The following is a 17810-nucleotide window of genomic DNA, read 5'->3' as shown; positions in this document are numbered from 1 at the left end:
TTGCATTTCAAGTGAGGTGGCTAGGTCACACTTTATTTCTCATAGGCAATATATTAGCTATAGCTGCTTGGTCCAAAATGCAAGCTTCTGGAAGCAGCAGAAATTTGGTGTAATCAGCTCTTCTCTTCCTTGATAGCCCCTCAAAAGGGATGAAAATAAGCATTCATTTGCCTTCTCATAGCAAAGACTGACTTCTAAACAGTCTAAAAATGGGAGAAGCAATTCAAGCGTTTAAGTGTACATTTATGTCCTGTTAATTTTTAACAACTTTTTAAATGCCCAAGGATTTGAGGACACTCTCATGAACCTGGCAGACATGACATTACTCTTAGGGGAGATTCTTGATTTCACAAGATACAGCTGGCAGCATGCCTGAAGTATCACTGACGGTCTATCTTAATGCAACTAAGTAGTACCTTAAACATGAGAAAGTAAGTTTTCTTAAGCTATATTTCTTGCTTTTGGACTAAACAAGAGTTTATATTAAGCTCCAACTCCTCATGTTCTAGTAAACTCTTCCTGTCCATTTCCATGATCAAAAGCAGATGGATGTTTCTATTGATCTGAGTTTCTTGAAGGGTACTTAATTTTGGGGCTCACAGACCCATGGCTTACCCATGGCTTTTAGGAACCTTCTGACTCTTTGCACTTCTCTACAGTCATAGGCACATAGACAGACAACAATCTGAGAAGTGATTAAAGATATCTGTCTCAGTCACCCCACAAATAAAACGTGTGTTTTGCACAGCACTAAACATGCCTTGGTGCGTTATGACACCATTAAGTGCTACAGGTAAAGATCTAAGAACTCAAATTCATGTTATGTTAGGTAGGAACCTACATATTATACATTTATTTTCACTTGAAAGAGAAGGATTTCATGCAATTATCAGTACCTTACCTTATGTGTTAGCAATTTCTCTTCTGCTTCATGAGAAGAAGCAGCTTTAGCTACTGAAAATTCAGACAATTTTTTCTCAGCGTCATTCATCACTTCAATCACCTTCTGCCGTGATGTCTGGTACTCCTGCCACTCAGAAGCACACCTTAAACCAATACAGTTTGAGAACAAGAACAACTTAATGCTATATAAAAGCATTTGAAAATCAGAAACATTATTGCACCTAGTTTCTAATGCAACTGCTTAGTTTTGCTGTTACACAGTACTTTCCAAGAAAAAGAAAGATTATTGGGAAACATCATACATAGAAGCACATGCTCCTGATTTTCAGCTATGCCTTACAGAAAACACAGCTGGGCATTAAGTAGTCCTCATTTGACTTTTCCTCAGGGACTGCCTATGTTGTTGTTTAAACCTACCCAAACTTATGGGATTCAGAACATTCAGGAATAATAAGAAACATAGTTATGCTTGTTAAAATGGTATTAACTTTTAGTTCAAAATATCTGCTTCAATTTCATTTGTTTGTGCATACATCTTCTGTCAGGTGAAATATGGAACAGTTGTTCCCTACTCTTCTCTGTGCTGTTCCAAGCTTAATATAATTCTACTAGAGCTCCTTTAAGATCACACAACTAGTCAGTCAAGGGCAGAAAAGAAAGCAGAATCCTCAATTCCAAGAGCTCTGAATCCCCAATATCCACTTTTATCAAAAGTAGCACAAATATTTAAAGACTTCAATTAATGTTCTGATTCTTTCTTTCATTACCAACAAGGTGATCTTAAAATGAAGTAAGAAAAGGAAAAATAAAATAAAAAAAAAGAACATACCTTTGTAACTGCTCTTGCTGGGTTTTGGCTTCTTGCTTTGTCTCTCTGGCCTTTTCCTCCAATGCAGTTACATTTTGCACCAGCTGTTCACTTGCTGTGGCTTGTAAAAAGGGCTCTATCTCAGACACAAGGCCTTGTAACACTTTCAAATGATCATTAAACTGACTTTCTGTGCTGAAAAATTCAACATGGTTCCTTAGATTCTCCTCAGAGTTCTCAACATCTAGACCATTTCTTGCTAACTGTAGAAATTCCTGAGCATCCTCCAGCCAGTCATTTGCTATCTGCATCACTTGGTAGTACCTTTGGCAGAGGCTATATGCTTTATTCAAGGTAGCCTGAAATAAAAGGGAGATTCACAAACATAAAATCACAGTAGCCTGTGTAATTTGAAAAAACAGACCGTAGGATTACTAAAATGAGTCTTTTTGTGATGATTGTAAAGATCAAGAACCATCTTTTTCAGCTTTGTTACCAAGAAACTAATGATGGTTTGGGTGGACTAACCTGTCTCATGTGTACAGCTTCTTGAACTTCACCATCCAGTTCTGCCAGCTCAGCAAGAGTGTTTTCCAGGTCAGCAGGTATCAGCTCCTTCGCTTTCATGTAGCGCTCTTTCTCTTTATTGCTCAGGGCATTCATTATTCTGAGGCTCGACTGCACTTCTTCCTGATGTATCTGAACTTTTCGGATTTCTTCTTGGATGTTTTGCAGTTTGAGGTCCAAACTTAATGTTCCATTAAGTTCTGTTTTCACCCACCTCAACCATTCGAGCGAGCGGCAGATTTCTGTCTTGAAGTCAATGCTCTGCACAAGCCTGTTCTCACACTCCATCACCGTGTCAACAATGGCAGAATGCAAAGACTTCAGCTTCTCTTGCCAAGCCTTAACTTGGTGATTTGCAGTCTCATAAGCAGATGAGTCAACCTGAGGAGAAAGGGCTTCCAGATGTTCAGTTATTCGCTTCAGAAGACTTCCCGAGTCTTGCAAGCTGCCCACCAGAGAATGGTATATTTTCAACTTTTCTTCTATTGGGAGAGTTTCTTCATTCACCTTAACCTGCTCCTTTTTCACTGTCTCTAGCTGTGCCTCAAACTGCATACACATCTTCTCATGCTCTTGGCATGCTTCTATTGTGTCATCCAACAGGTTGATTTTCTGTTCTATTTGCCTCTTCAACTTGTGATATAGTGTGGCAAGTTTTAACATCTCATCTGGCTGCCAGGGCTGGCCGGTGCTTCGAAAAGCCTCCTTCTTCTGGTTCAGTTCATCCACTGCTGCAGCAAGGCTCGTGGCTTCATCTAAGAGATCTCGGTAGGCTTGCTGGAGTGACACAGCTTCTTTGGCTGAAACAGCAGCTGGAGCTCTGTCCATGTTAATAAACTGGTCTTCCAGCTCGGTCAGAGCTTTACTCGTCAACTCAATCAAAGAGGCATACTCTTTTCTGGCATAAATTGCTTCCTGAACCTTATATAATTTTTCTTTTGCCAGAGCAGTGACAATATTGAATTGCTGAGGGAGACTGCTAAGTTTTTCATCTAGGTAAGAATGATCCACTTCATTAAGTGATGGTAGGACTTCTTGGCCATCTCTTTGCAGGGCAAGTAGCAGATTTTCATATTCTGGAGACTGCTCAAGAATCTGTTGATATTTTGCCAGCTGGCTGTATAACTCAGTGTTAGAATTCATTACATTGACTTCTGGGAATGTGACAATATCAGCTTGTTTTAGCCAATGGCAAACTTTATCCAAATCTTCTTTGAAATATTTCCTGGAAACAATATTTTTCTCCAGTTCTAACAATCTCTGGTTACACTTTTGTAAAACAGTGTCATACACATTCTGTAGTTCTTGCAGTTTACCTAACACCTCACTCTTCTCTTGATTTGTTGCTTCTTTCATTAAATCTCTTCCTTGAGCCCACAACCCTGTGACCTCATTTTGATAGGCCTTCAGATTAGCCTGGGTATTCTTACAAGTCCTGATCTGTTTATTCACATCTTCTGGCAAAAGACAAATATGTTCTGGAAACATCACCTTCTTCTCGTGCTGGTGAATTTGGTTTGTAGCCTCAAAGACTGCCATGAGAAACTGAGTCTTTTCAGACAGTGCTTTATTGAGATGTTTTCTCCTCTGGCCAACCAGATCGCTGAGACACGCCACATGGTGCTGTGCATCAGACACTGTTTTCTGCAGTTCTTGCCTTTCATTGAGCCCTAGGTTGGTCATCACCCTGTCAGCATCCTTCACAAGCATCTTCAGAACGAGCTGTTTGGCTTCAAGCTCACTGCAAATGGTAAGATGATCCATGAGAAGACTCTGAGCCATATCTGGAGGAGGGCTCTGCTTAAGAGCCTCTGAGACATTAGGTTGCTGTTCCTCTGCCCATTCCATTAGTTCCTGAAATTTAGAATGCACCAAGCTGAGCTCTTCTAAGGTTGAAACAGAAACTTGAATTTTCCGTTTGACAAGGTCCTCCAGCTGAGTCCAGCGTTGTTCAAAATGACTGAATTGCTCCTTTACTAATTCTTTGTCATCAAGATTCAGGTGTTCTATCATCTTCTGCTTCTGATCTTTCAAATCTTCCAGAGCAAATCTCCTTTCCTGAAGTGCAATTGCCAGTTTTTGCAAAGCTTCAAGGTGCACATTTGTACTTTCAGCATCAGATCTGTTGTCAAAAAGGACAGGACAAAAATGAGGTATTAGGTCCTACTTCAGCACAGGCTTTTAAGAGAGGTCAGAACTGATTATAAGCCCACTGCATACTGAAATCCATATGATATAAAGACCTACAGTTTTCAGGTTCACTTGAAGGTAGCAGCCTTGAACACTAATTTAAAAACTTCACAAATTTATTAGTTTCCCTTTCATCTGCTGTATGGTCATCAGGCTGACCATACACATTTACATGAACACAGACCATACTGATTATATTGCACATATGAACAACAGCAAGTATTGAGGCTGAAGTGAACCTTGTTTCATGGCAGTGACAGAAGCAGCAATACACTCACAATTTCACTCACAGCTGGTGTGCTTATCCTATGCAAAGCAGCTGCAAATATTTAGGGAGTTACTAAGCTTTAATGTAATAGTCTAATAGATATAACACAGTATGACAATGCAAATGAACCAGTGAATGAACCATGAATTCATGGACCACCACAAATGAAAGAGTTCAAATGAAATAGGCAACATTCTTGAAATATCAGGAAATGCTATACCCTGAGACAGGATCAATCAGTGCTTGCCTTAAAGACAAACACTGAAGATCTGGCCTGTCAAACTCTCTTCATCTCAACAGAAAGGATTAATTGCCCGATAATTAATAAGGGAGGTGTGCATTTAATTAAGTATGCAAAACGGGATTTTTAGTGGCTCCCACTTAGAGACACTCTGTAAACAGCTCTTTCAGCACATATGCAACGTTTGCAGTGGATGCAACTCCTTTTTTACCTAGCCAGGTTGTCCCACTCTTTTGTGAGCTTTTCCAGGAAAACTTCAACAACATTCATGCGATCATGGTAATCCCTTGTCCTCTGCAGATCCTCCTCCCTCTGCATGAGCAAATTATGTGCCTGAAGGCAGAGGTCCAGCCACTGGTTGCTCAGTTCTCCTATTTCCTTGTGTTCAGGTGATTCCTGTCCTTGGGTTAGTTTGTTCATCTTCTCAGTCACAGAGGTGAGAGCTGACTGCTTCGACTGCAGCTTCTGACTGAATTCCTGAAAAAGATACAAGTCAAAGCCAATAAAATAACATGCATTCAAAATTATAAAATGGAACTTAAATAAAAGCTCTGAAATAAATAAATTGTATATGAACTAATTATCTGCTCAGGAAAATACTCTGCAGAGGTCAATTGGAAGAACTGTTTTCACTCCTCTCCAAACCCTCCTCCCTATTTTCTCACGTGAAGACAAGTTGGTAATAAATGCTAAAGCAAGCCAGAGGAGTTTCCAAGTGCCAGTGATAAAAACAGAATTTGTGATCGAGCCACATCCTGTTGTCCAGGCTATACACTAAAACATGCAAGGTAGTCTTGAATCTCACAAGAATAACTCATTTTACCAGCACTATTAGTAGCTTTTTTTTGTTCCTTTTTCATTAGAGACTAAAAAGAGGAAGCAGAGTCCATGAGTCAGTGAGACTCCATATCTGTACTCTGTATTTTTCCTACTTCTGTAACAGCAACCATTACCACTGTCACTACTGAAACAAAACCATGGATTACCTAGGTATGATTAATAACTAGTAACTGAAGGAGTTCATCTGCATACACATCCTACCAAATAAGAAGTCAGAGAGATCCCAAAAAAAAGAATACACAATATACTGACAACTAACCAAATATTTTTCAGCCCTTACACACTAGGGTAAATATAATCTTTTTCTACATTCTAGTTCCAGTAACTATAACTAAACAAGCACACTCATCTCCAGCTCTGCCTAATTCCTCTTCATGACACCTTCAAATGGAGCTAGGCATCTTCCTTTACCAGGGGAAATTATTAGGAAAAAAACACCTTGTGCCACACCTAACAGTACAGCGGGTGTCTCCCTTTCATTATAATCCAAAGTTACTGACTGAAAGAATTAAGAAATAAAGACTTCTTCTTCTTCCTGGACTCTAATTATAGCTGGTATAACAGCTTTCAGTCCAGATTGTGCTGAGGCATCTTCAAAGGCTTTGACTTTGTTCCAAAGTGTGAGTAGAACACAAATGGAGAGGAAGTGCTGTTTACTTTTCACCTAAGTCTTGGCGCATCAAAAAAAGAATACAAGCAAATTCTAGACCAAAAAGGCAAAACCCACATATTTAATCATTTATTAAAGAAATTATCCCTATTGTAAAGTTATTGATATGTGCAGTAACTGATGTGTATAGAATGGTCAGAAAAAGTCTCTCTTCTGGAATGAATGAGAGAAGATATGAAGGTATTTGTCTCATTAATTAAATTGTGTTTCTGTCATACCTCTTAGAGATCAGCAACATCAAATAGTTTCATTGACTAATTCTGAAATACTTCTAAACTATTTAGAAGTATAAAAATCAAAGAATTTAGCAGGCACAATTTGTAAATCTTATCTTCAGGTCCACTGTGATCAGCACTTAGTCTACTCTAAAAGCAAATGCAAATCAGATCAGGAGGCTGACAGTTGTCTATTATTAAAAAAACAAAGCCAGAAAAATACTAAAGTACAGTTTTCTGCTCTCCAAATCACCCTGCAGCATCAACAAGGAAACACTCTTTCCTCTATCATTTCTGGTGTTGTTTAAAGCACATTAGACATTGTATGCAGTATATGCATATAATATAAATCATAAAAAAATATCATCCACAGGATGAACTTCTCCCTTACCTTCTGTTCTTAACCCAAAGTCTCCTTACCTTAACCTGGAGTACCATATTCTGGGCAATATTTAGCTCCAACTCTGCCCGTCTCCTTTTTAAATTCTGTAGCTGTTGATCCGCATCCTGGAAATATATCCAGAGCTCAGCCTTCAACTGTTTGATCTCTTCCCAGCCTTGAGACAGATACTGTGAGTGCATTATCTGTTGCTCAATCTAGAAGAAAAGAAATGGAGTAGGAATGCTTTAATTCATCTATTTTTGAAGAATAGAGGATGAATACCATTCTTCCTCTGAGCACAATACTGCACTAAAGCAATTTCTGCACCAGATTCTGAAGGGGCTAACATTATCCACAAAAAGAGTCTTAACCTTCAAAAATCACAAAAATTGTACCTATCAAACGAAATATAGGTGGAAAAAACAACAAAAATAACAACAAAAAAGAAATTAACTATCATTCACCCTTCCAAGAAGGAAGTAAGTTTATGAGTGTTTGTATTTCAATGTTTTCTGTCCTCTGCTTAAGCTTAAATTAATCATATAATTTAGTCTGCTGCTTGCCAAGACTATTGCTAGAGTGTACCCTACATAAAAGTTTCAACTAAACAGTTCAATTTAATATGCTTAGCCCAGTTATTTTGCCTATATGCCTCTTCTAAAATGCTAATAAGAAGAATGCTTACCAGATCTGAGCCATCAATCCTCTTACACCAATAGTGACACAGCTGCTTTTGCTCTAAATACAGCAGTCGGGTGCCTTTAAGATTGAGACACTCAACCAGCTTAGCACATCTCAGCACTATACCATCTGTGATTTCTTAGCAACGTTTCACTGCTTTGTATGTCTAAGGAGTGTCTTATTCTGATGTTTGGGATGTTTTTCAGCTATTCACTTCCTGGACTGCCATATTTTTATGTACAATTCCCTTCTGTGGTATGGAATGCTCTAACTGTATGTATTAGATTTTTACTCTTGTTAGAAGTAGTTTCAAAACTTTGGTTGCGTGTCTGTGTAAGAGATTGAATTTTCCATGTTATAACAAGAGCAATGCTCATAATACTTCTTTTCCAATAACTTAAGTTTAAAGTTCTATTTTAAATCTAAACATTAAGTGACTTTAAAACTTAAAATTGAGCAAAAGTTTTATAAATTAAATGCTGAAATAGATGGACTTTGATTCATGAACTAAACCATCGTATTTTCTATGGTTATGATGATTATTATATTAGTAATCTATTAATATAGGCCAATATGAATATCAGTCTTGTTGAACAAATAGTAACAATAAAATATGTCTCAGATGTAATAAAATACAGAGAAGATTAGACTGAATTGTTTTTTGAAAACATAACTTGAATAAAGTTTTCTTCCACAGAATGTTATTTCTGTAGCTTTAGCCCAACATCTTGTAACATTGTGTAAGTACCTTTAGCAAACTTAGTTGTGTCTTTTTATTAGTACCAGGATGGCAATGTCTGGATTTAATAATTAAAAAAAAAAAAAAAAAGAAGCAGAAAGAGAAAACTATTTAACTATCTCTAAAGAAATACTTAAGATGAAAGTAAGATGACATTTCTTTAAACCATTACCCAATATGACCTTTGTAAAAGGGAACAGATCAAGGCAGTTAAAGCTCTAAATAGGATTAGAAGTGGGTTGTTGTGGTTATCTTGTACCGTTTGTTTTGTTTGTTGAATATCTGCTGCTGTACTCTTCACTGTGGCATCTGACAGATCACACATGGAGCACAGAAGATCCAAGTATGTATTGGCCTGCTCCTGCAGAGCCCGGAAATGTTTAACCTGAGGGAAGACAACTCAAAAATAAATTCTGAGATTGTGGAAATAATATCTTGTTTTATTGCAACCATACATTTTAGTTTTTTGCTCTGCCTTCTTGTTTTTTCCATAAAATTAAATGTAGAAACACATTGTTTTTTTAGGTAATGTTGCTATGTTATAATTATGGAAAGGAATAATCCTTAAAAACTTTATTATTATCTAATTACCAAAGTACTTAGAGACATACGAATTAGCTAGCTTATTTCTTAGCAACACACAGTCTCAACAAGGTGACAGACTTTCCCAATGTGAATAGGAACAAGAGCTTTATGAGCTTATCAACAATGTCCTGTTCCTACAGCTATAAAATTTTCCAGTGTCTGACAGATGATGAGAAATTCAGCTTAGTGGCCCTTAGGTGATGGTCTCACTGTCACACACACCCTGCTTCCCCTCCCCTTGTAGGTCTGCCATCTCTAGCATTTCAAGGTCTCTGTTAAGTGAGATGATGGATGAGAGAGCTCTGAATTGCAGTATTTTTAGCACCATATCAGTTTAATTTAAAACCAAGTTACAAATCCAGTGTAAAACGCTTTGTCACTAAGAATAATCAAAAATCAATGAACGAATTCTTAATGGTTAATGCGGGCTACAGGCAGTTCTATGATCTTGAACTGAAAAATTGTTTTAATTGCCTGATAATTGACTCTGTGTCCATGGTAGTGTGAAAAAGTCTCATGAGGAACATAGTAGACAGATGGGCAATTGGACAAGCAGAAAGACACAACCCCTCTACTAAAGATATCTATGGAGTATCTGATTTATCTAACTAGCCAATATTTTTCAGGTAACATGTTTCTGAGCATTAAGCAGAGCTAGCAAAAGCCCTCTTTGATTTTTCACCTACAGATATTTTGCATTCCAGGTATTCCTTCTGGGGTTGGGAATGAACATTGAGGCTACACAGTTTTCTGAGAAGGCTAGAAAATATCTAACTTCTAGACATTTAAATCTCTTATCTGAACTCAACTTGTTAAGAATAACTGAGTTTTTCCAAGTGCTAAACTTTTACCTGTTTAACTGCATCTGCCAGGCTGAACGCTGTCCAAGTCGTTGGCTTTAGCTCTGACTGCACTGTAGACAGCCAAGTCTGGCACTGTTGAAGAGTATCCTGATGATTAACATGCTTCTGGAGCTCATGTTCCAAAGTCTGGTACACCTAAACAAAACATTTTGTAAGTTTATCACATTTTCCACCATTGTCTCTATTTTCCTATCTTGAAAACTGCTGATAAAACAGAATTATTAAGACATTGATGATTTTAGCCCTTGTAAAAGTTCCAAGGGCTGAAAGCTCCTTAAACTCTCAGTGCACCCTGATAACATGTGAAGAAGATGGACAATATTTAATGCACAGCTTCTGAAAAGAAAAAATAGAGATGCAAATGCAGAACATGCTCTCTTTTTCCTGTATCAAACATTTCTGTTTTGATTTTGTATAAGATTATTTTTAGTTTGTTTTTGGATTGCTTTGTTTAGGGTTTTTTTGGTTTTGTTTGGGGGTTTTTTGACTGCTGGCTTGATTTCCTAAATGGTTTAACAGAATGACCCAGCTGTCCCTTCTTATGCTGGTTTAAATGAGAGCGACAGTATTTCCTAGCAAATACTTGAGACCTGTTTATGTATGTATGCAAACTATCAACACTAAGACTGCAATTTGCTCCCTAGTTTTTGAAGTAGAAAAAGATCTTTTTTTTTTTTTGCTGCAACTGCTCAGAAGCTAGTAAAACATGAAGGTAGTGAGCATTTAGCAAGATTTAGAACTGACAAGCCACTACTTTTGCTGACTGCAAGACCACATTTGGATCACAAGGAATTCAGCTGTAGCACAGGAATGACGAAGTGCTCAGTAACCTGTAGGCTCAATCAAAATGGAAACAGTAGGAAGAGTTTTATACCATTTAAAGAAATAACTGACAGAAATAATAATGTACTTTATTTTTAAATGGCATAAAAAAAATCTTTGAAACAAAACTTACTCTTTGGGCTGTGCTACATATGGCAGAATAGCTGTCCCTTGTCCCCTGAAGATGGCTTTGTATATTTTGCTTAAATTTTGCTTGAAGATGTTCTGAGCATTGACTGATAAGGTAGTCACCTTTACTCTTAAGGCTGTTCAAACGATCTTCAAACCCTGCAATTTCTTCCATGATAGCCTAAGAAACAGATAAAATACTTTTGAAGAAATATGCTGTGGCGCAGAACATTTTTTCTCACTCCTTTAAACACTTTCACCTTCAGATTTGGAAAAAAAAGAATTCAGACAATGTGTGTTGTCAGAGTCAAGCTATTGGATTGCATGTTCATTGTAAAGTCATTGTCAGAAGTCTTTACACAGATACCCCACAGAAACATCAGTAGCACTGTCATAATGTGTAAACACTCTCTGCTCAGACCCCAAGACTACTCCTAATCTTCATTTGTTGCATGTTCTTCAGGGCTTTTCCAGCTTCTCTTGTGTCTAGCAATGCAAATTAAATCTCATGCTGAATCATATCTCATTCCATAAGCTCTTTCACGGTGGACAGTTCTTTCCATTGACTTTGTTAGAGCCAATATTTTATCTAAGGAGGTTACTTAAAGAATAACACACCAATCACAAATAATTTAAAGACTTCAATATTTGCCATTGGAATCTCAGTTTCAGGTAGTGGTAGGTTGGATTTTGCTCACTTTTATCTTCTAGAAAGCATTGGCTATCAAGGCATTAAATGATTTTCACTAACAGCAACCATAACACCACCTTGACTAAAAGCTACAACCTAATAGAAGAACCTAGAATTAGAACAACTTAATAGAGGTACCTCTAGTTTCTGCACTTTTTTCTCCATTGCTGTTTTATCAACCACATCCAATGTGGTTATCACATTTCTAAAGTTCTTGTTAGGAGATCCATAACAAGAAAATTTTCAATGTAATTTTTTTTTCAACCTTAGAAGTGCATGAACAAAAAATACTTCAGGAGTAAAATGACCAAAATCCAGTTTTTGTGGTTCATTTTCTGGGAAGTCTCAGGGAAAATCTGACACAGAATTCAGATCAGAGTACCACAAAGCTCTTTGTGTAAATGTAGTTTCAAGAAAGGATGCTAACAACAAGCCAGATTTGTTAGCAGCATTAATGACACTGATGCTTATTTATACAGTTAGCAGCAAGAGAAATAAAACAGGGGAATGACAAATAATTAGAGCTCTGGAGCAGAGGCAGAGAAGCAAAGAAGAAACATTCTATTTTACAAAGGAAGATCACCAACAGCAAACCCACCTTTTGGTTAGCTAGTTGCTGAGTGATTATTTCAAGATTGTTGCTTTCCATGAGGTCAGGGCTGGCCAATCTGCTGGACATATGTAATAACCATTTTTCCCCTTCTTGCAAATCACTATTGTAATCCTCATGTTCTTTTACTCTCACCTCTAAGGTTTCAACACATGCCTGCAAGTCCACAATAACTGAAATTAATTTTTCAGGTGCAAGAGTTTTTACAAGATTTGATTTTACAAGAGTTAAAAAAAACACCCAAACAAGCCAAAACCCACCAAGAACTTGAAAACATAGTAAGAATTATCATCTAAATTTATATTCCTGTGAGGGAATCTCATATGAATAGACTGTAAAGGAAGAAACCAGAAGACACATTTACTCTGTGAATACATTTCTGTGAATAATTGTGGTACTGAGCAATGTTTTCATTCCAGATGAAATACCATACTTTGAAGACTGAGGGAAACACTTGAGAAATGAATGCTGTCAACTTGACATTGAGTTCAATAACAGTTATTATACACTCTTTGAAAGACTGCACTTGACCTTCCAAATGCTATGGCTGCTGCTTATAGCCTTTGCATGTACATACTGCCCATGCCTGTGGTAGGCAAATTAAGAATGTACACACCAACCTAAAAAGTATTTCTTCTTTTCAGGAAGCTTTTCTAAATTTCAGCCCCCAACATTATATCTAATGCAATTGGCATCACTCTTTTGCTACAGATCAGAGGTGTGTCTTTAAACTAAAAATCAACCTTGAAAAAAATAAAATCATCTCCTATTGGTGTCTGGATTGGCAATTAAAGGTGCCTAGGTCAAACATATGTACTAACATGGTTTGCAGAGCTTATCCTTGTTAGGAGTATAACCTATTAAAAGCTTTAGGAATAATCATACCTTAGGATGTATTTAGAAGCATTAGACCTTTCAAAGCACTACATACATATGGACTAATGAATCAGTGTTAATTAATAATGCCCTTGCTGAATTAAACTATATCTGTCTTGCAGATTGTTTTCTCTGGTGCCTTTTATTCAACAACTAAACTACACAGTGTTTGTCGAGATCAAGCAGAAACAAGAGAGAGTACAATCTAAAGGGATCTGTCCCTTCAAGAAATAATGTACTTAGAATTCTAATAAATGCTTTTAAAAGTAGTAACAATAACACAGACTAGTCACTGATAGTGACTAATGACTCCTCAGTGTTACAAAACACAAAGACTACACATGCCATACTCAATTCATTTTATCTATCCTGGTTAGATTTATTTATGTAGTTTTTTCCATATTTAAAATTTGCCTGTCACTTCTTCCCCCCTCCAAAAGAAAACAACAAAAAAAAAAAAACCCAACAAAGCTCCAAGAGTAATTAAAGGTAGCTGGTTCTTTGTACAGACATGACAGCATGAAATAAATAGTTAATTTCTTAAAGAGGGGTAAAAATATAGCAAACTGGAAGAATCCTGAGGTTTCTTCCTTTTTACCTTTATTTTGCTGCAGAGTTCCTGGTAACTGCTCTGAAGGTCTTGAATGTTGTTCTTTAGAGCTACATCATTCACCACATCACAAAGTGCCTCTCCCTTTTCCATCACTGACTTTATTGAGGGCCCATGAGACAGAACAGTCTGTTGTATGGACTACAATGCAAGCAAGAATTAAAACATATCTTCTGATCACTGGAGATGTATTTCACTAACTTCCCTTTGATCTGATGCACAGCCTTCTACCATGGCTTATACCATCCTTTCCAGACAGGCAGAACTTTGTTTACCACTGCAGGATTCTGTTTCTCAGCCCTGCCCTGAGACAACAACTGTGCACACATGTAAAAACAACACTCTCTGCCTTTTGAGAGTGGCTGGTAGCGCGGCTGACAGTCTGGAGCTGGTGAAGCAAAGGATTCCATCTGCATGAAGTGGCCAGTTCTAGGGATAAAATTTGTTCAGAGGAACTAATTATGAAAATAGGTGGGAAAGTATCACCAAAGCCATCCCCTTAATGAGATGGTGTGTGATGAGTGCCTAGCACTGTATTCCAGAGAGTACAACTCCCCATACATGCAGGCACACAGCTGTGACATACAACTTTGAGCAGGGAAGCTGGCAAGGGGTACTGGGCAGCTTTAGCAAGAAAGCCTTGAAGCAATGTAGGTACTGCTCAGCAATGACCAAAATGTTGGTTTGTTGGCAACATCTTTCCAGCCACAAATGTAAAACACAGCACTACATGGGCTGCTGTGAGTAGAGTCAACTCCACCTCAGCTGGGCACAGTACACATTTCATGAAATGTCTGTAATCCTGGAGAATTTTATGAAAACATCATTAGAAGAAGAAATGGTGTCTGTCAGCACATTTTCTATTCATTTTTGTGACTGGAGAATAACCCCAAACTTCATTAAAATCCTAACAAAAACTTGGGAGGTCATAGCAGCTGACTGTCTGGGATATCAGCTGAGCTGGGACATCCAGCTTTAACCAGAAAGCTGATTAAGTCAATGTAAACAGTGACAATGTCTGAAGTCAAGAAAGACCAACTCATTTCTATATTCACTTCAACTGCAATCCCCTCTGTTAAGATCAATGCAATTACTCATATGCGTACTCATAAAAGAATTTTGCTCCATTAAAGGAAACTTCCAGCTATGGAAACCTTTTTAGGACATTCACATTTCAAATTCAGGGGCTCAGTCTGGTTTGTAGAGGCAGGTATCATGCATGTTTTCATTGATGCTGACTGGGACATTCAGGTCAGAAACATCTCATGTACCTATTGAAGAAACTTGGATACCTGAGCAGAGGATTTATTGAGCATCACTAGATTAAAATAAATCCAGTAGTATTAAGAGATAACACCTTTTTACCTTGTATTTGGACAATTGTGCCTTCTTCTCATAGAGTTCACTCTTTGGCTCCACAGGAGCATGTAAGATGGCTTGGTACTCCATGACCCACTGAGTTTGGGCTTTGTACTTGTCTGAGAATTCCTTTACCAGCTGAAGACACTTCTCTGAAGTCATGTGCTCTTTTCTGATAGAGCCAGCCAGCTCTTCAAGCTGTTCCACATGATCTCCAATTTCTTTTCTTAACTGGTCAACTTCATTTTCGTCCATGAATTTTATAGCTCGCTCCCCTTTCTCGCGGGCTGATTTCAGCAAACTGTGGCCTATGTCCATATCACTCAAAAGCACCTGTGAAGGAAACCTTGGTTAACAGAAAATGTAGGAAAACTTGCCTTTTTTAAACTTCGCTACAGACACAGAAAGTATGGATAGGGAAAAACGAGTGGACTTTTCAGTATGAAATTGCCTGGAGTTAAGGCGTGTCAAGCTAGAAGGAAGCAGATAAAGCAAATACTTCTGTCCTGAACTGGGCTTGTGAATTTAAACGGAGAAACTGAGGGCTCCCAGGAGAGGACCTCTGCTCCAAAGTCCGGAACAGATGAAAGCTTTCCCTTAGCACATTACATTTAAGCTGCTTAAGCTGCAGGACATACGAGAAGCTCATCTACAACTTTTGGGATGAAACATGAGTGTTTCAATGAAGAGAAAGAGGGAGCACTTCTTGCCACAGGGCATAGAAAATACACAGTGCACAAAGAAAGTATACTTGCTGGATATAGGAATATAAGAGATATAGGAATTTATTAAGTTTTTATTATTATGTTATTATTATTTTTATTATTTATTATTAACTTTTTGTTAAGTTTTAACCTAACATAAACCAGATAGGAGCATGCCTTATGGAAGGATAGGACTAGTATTTAGGACTATATTATTTAGGATTATTTGCTATATTATTTAGGACTACTTGTAACTCCAATAGCCAAACTATGATCTAATGAGATGTGATAACAGAAAGTTTTGTGCCGTGTGGTCTTACCCCATTATCTTCTCTGGGAAGGTAAAGTCAGAATTTGGAGCAGCTGTTAAGATGTATGTTAAAATACAGCCTCTTGTTTGTGAACAGAAACAAAAATTGCATTTAAGAAAGCTGTACCTCTAGTTTCTGCACTTTTTTCTCCATTACTGTTTTATCAACCACGTCAAATTTGGTGATCACATTTTTGAAGTTCTTGTTAGTAGCTCCATACCAATTTGTGTAAGCACTAAAAGACAATTCCGACTCCTCCATACAGCGTATTTCCTCTTCCAGAAACTTTACTTGCTCCTTCAAACAAATACAGAGGGTAAGGGGTAGAAAAAAGGACCACTCAGATGTATATCATTGGTATTGGTTTAAGATAACAGTAAATTTTTGTTTATTAATAAAATTATACAAAGATAAAACATATAGGCTTTGAGTTATTTCATAAATAGCGGATAATTCTTACAGGGCTCTTGTCAGGGTGCACATATGTCAATCACTAATGTTAAAACTGAACTAATACTAAACACTGAAAATGTACTCACATTTTGAACTTTGAATAGTGACTTGTCATTACAGTGCTATGAGGCAATTACTACTTAAATTAACCTGAAGACTGCTCCTTACCAAATCTGATTTGGTCCACATGCTAATGTGTATCAGTGGCAGCCTGAAAACATTTCTCTACAGGTCAATTAGCATTCAAGCATACTTTATTCTGAATTTCTCCCCTGAAACTATCAAAAAAGATAGTGACAGGGCATTCTACTTCATTATCCTGATAATGTTTCTGTAATACATTTAATCCAATTAAACCTATGTGTATATGTATATAAATACATATGTGAATGTTGTGCTATTGAGTCTAGAGAAATGAATTGACTCTGATAAAGTCTAATTACAAAAGCCAATTTTTTCTTCTTAACTGGAAATTGATTACAATTATTACATTTAGTTTTCATATTACAATTAGTTTTCATTACTTACCAAGACATGAAGAAGAAGAGTTTGGTAGCGAGATGTAAGCTGTGTAGCCTGACTTCCCATTCTACTTGCTGTGAGATTTTCCTCTAGTATTTGCTGAGCCAATACCCCGACCTCCTCTACATCATCTTTGTAGATTGTAATGTCTTCATGCCACTTCTAAGAGAAAGAAATTATCAAACTTACATGACTAATCCAAACATCTTAAACTATCAGGTATTTAATTGCAACTAAGTCAGGAAATGATTGAAAAGGAAAACAAATACATGGTTGTAAACTTTCATTTACAACTGGAAAATAAACCAGAATCTGATGAAAGTTACTGTAACAAATATGCTGGAAATGGACTGCATTTCATTACAGATACAATCCTTGCAATTTTTTCCCCCTTGAAAAATAATAGTAGAAATACAATCTGGACTTTGTATGGATTTCACCTGAAGTTTTGAAGAGGACTGTAAAGTGTAACATGGCCACATTTTACTCTTGTTACCATATTATTCTTTTCTATTCCACTGCCTATCTTTGTACTCAGTTACATCTTCACACACTACAGAGCATATGAATTACAGATCTCCCTGCAAGATTTCAACATTGTTATAGCCATACCTCCACCAGTAAAATGGGAGGAACCTGGATCTAGAAGGCACAAAGCTCACTTGGAACCATAATTATAGTCAACAACTCAGAATACATTGAAAAGCTTGCTCTCATTCTCACAGTGCCATCAGGAATTGACATGGAAACCTCACATATTATTTTGTTTAA

At 37.3% G+C, this 17810-nt stretch overlaps 1 protein-coding gene across 1 annotated transcript in view; it reads right to left on the bottom strand.

Annotated features, from left to right (window-relative positions):
* SYNE1 (spectrin repeat containing nuclear envelope protein 1) overlaps nucleotides 1-17810 on the bottom strand; it is a 290126-nt gene that overhangs the window by 113648 nt on the left and 158668 nt on the right. Inside the window, exons 66-78 of the mRNA XM_059841964.1 lie at nucleotides 17046-17201; nucleotides 16191-16361; nucleotides 15056-15382; nucleotides 13679-13831; nucleotides 12193-12360; nucleotides 10908-11084; nucleotides 9941-10087; nucleotides 8764-8889; nucleotides 7123-7299; nucleotides 5189-5454; nucleotides 2240-4400; nucleotides 1733-2070; nucleotides 902-1046 (exon numbers count right to left, since the gene is read on the bottom strand). Of these exons, the coding sequence (XP_059697947.1) occupies nucleotides 902-1046; nucleotides 1733-2070; nucleotides 2240-4400; nucleotides 5189-5454; nucleotides 7123-7299; nucleotides 8764-8889; nucleotides 9941-10087; nucleotides 10908-11084; nucleotides 12193-12360; nucleotides 13679-13831; nucleotides 15056-15382; nucleotides 16191-16361; nucleotides 17046-17201 (4512 nt within the window). The remainder of the gene's footprint in view (nucleotides 1-901; nucleotides 1047-1732; nucleotides 2071-2239; nucleotides 4401-5188; nucleotides 5455-7122; nucleotides 7300-8763; nucleotides 8890-9940; nucleotides 10088-10907; nucleotides 11085-12192; nucleotides 12361-13678; nucleotides 13832-15055; nucleotides 15383-16190; nucleotides 16362-17045; nucleotides 17202-17810) is intronic.

Source organism: Haemorhous mexicanus, chromosome 3 (genome assembly GCF_027477595.1).
Source record: "Haemorhous mexicanus isolate bHaeMex1 chromosome 3, bHaeMex1.pri, whole genome shotgun sequence".
Lineage (NCBI taxonomy): Eukaryota > Metazoa > Chordata > Aves > Passeriformes > Fringillidae > Haemorhous > Haemorhous mexicanus.
Note: the sequence above shows the minus strand (reverse complement) of the source record. Positions and strands in the feature narration are given on the sequence as shown.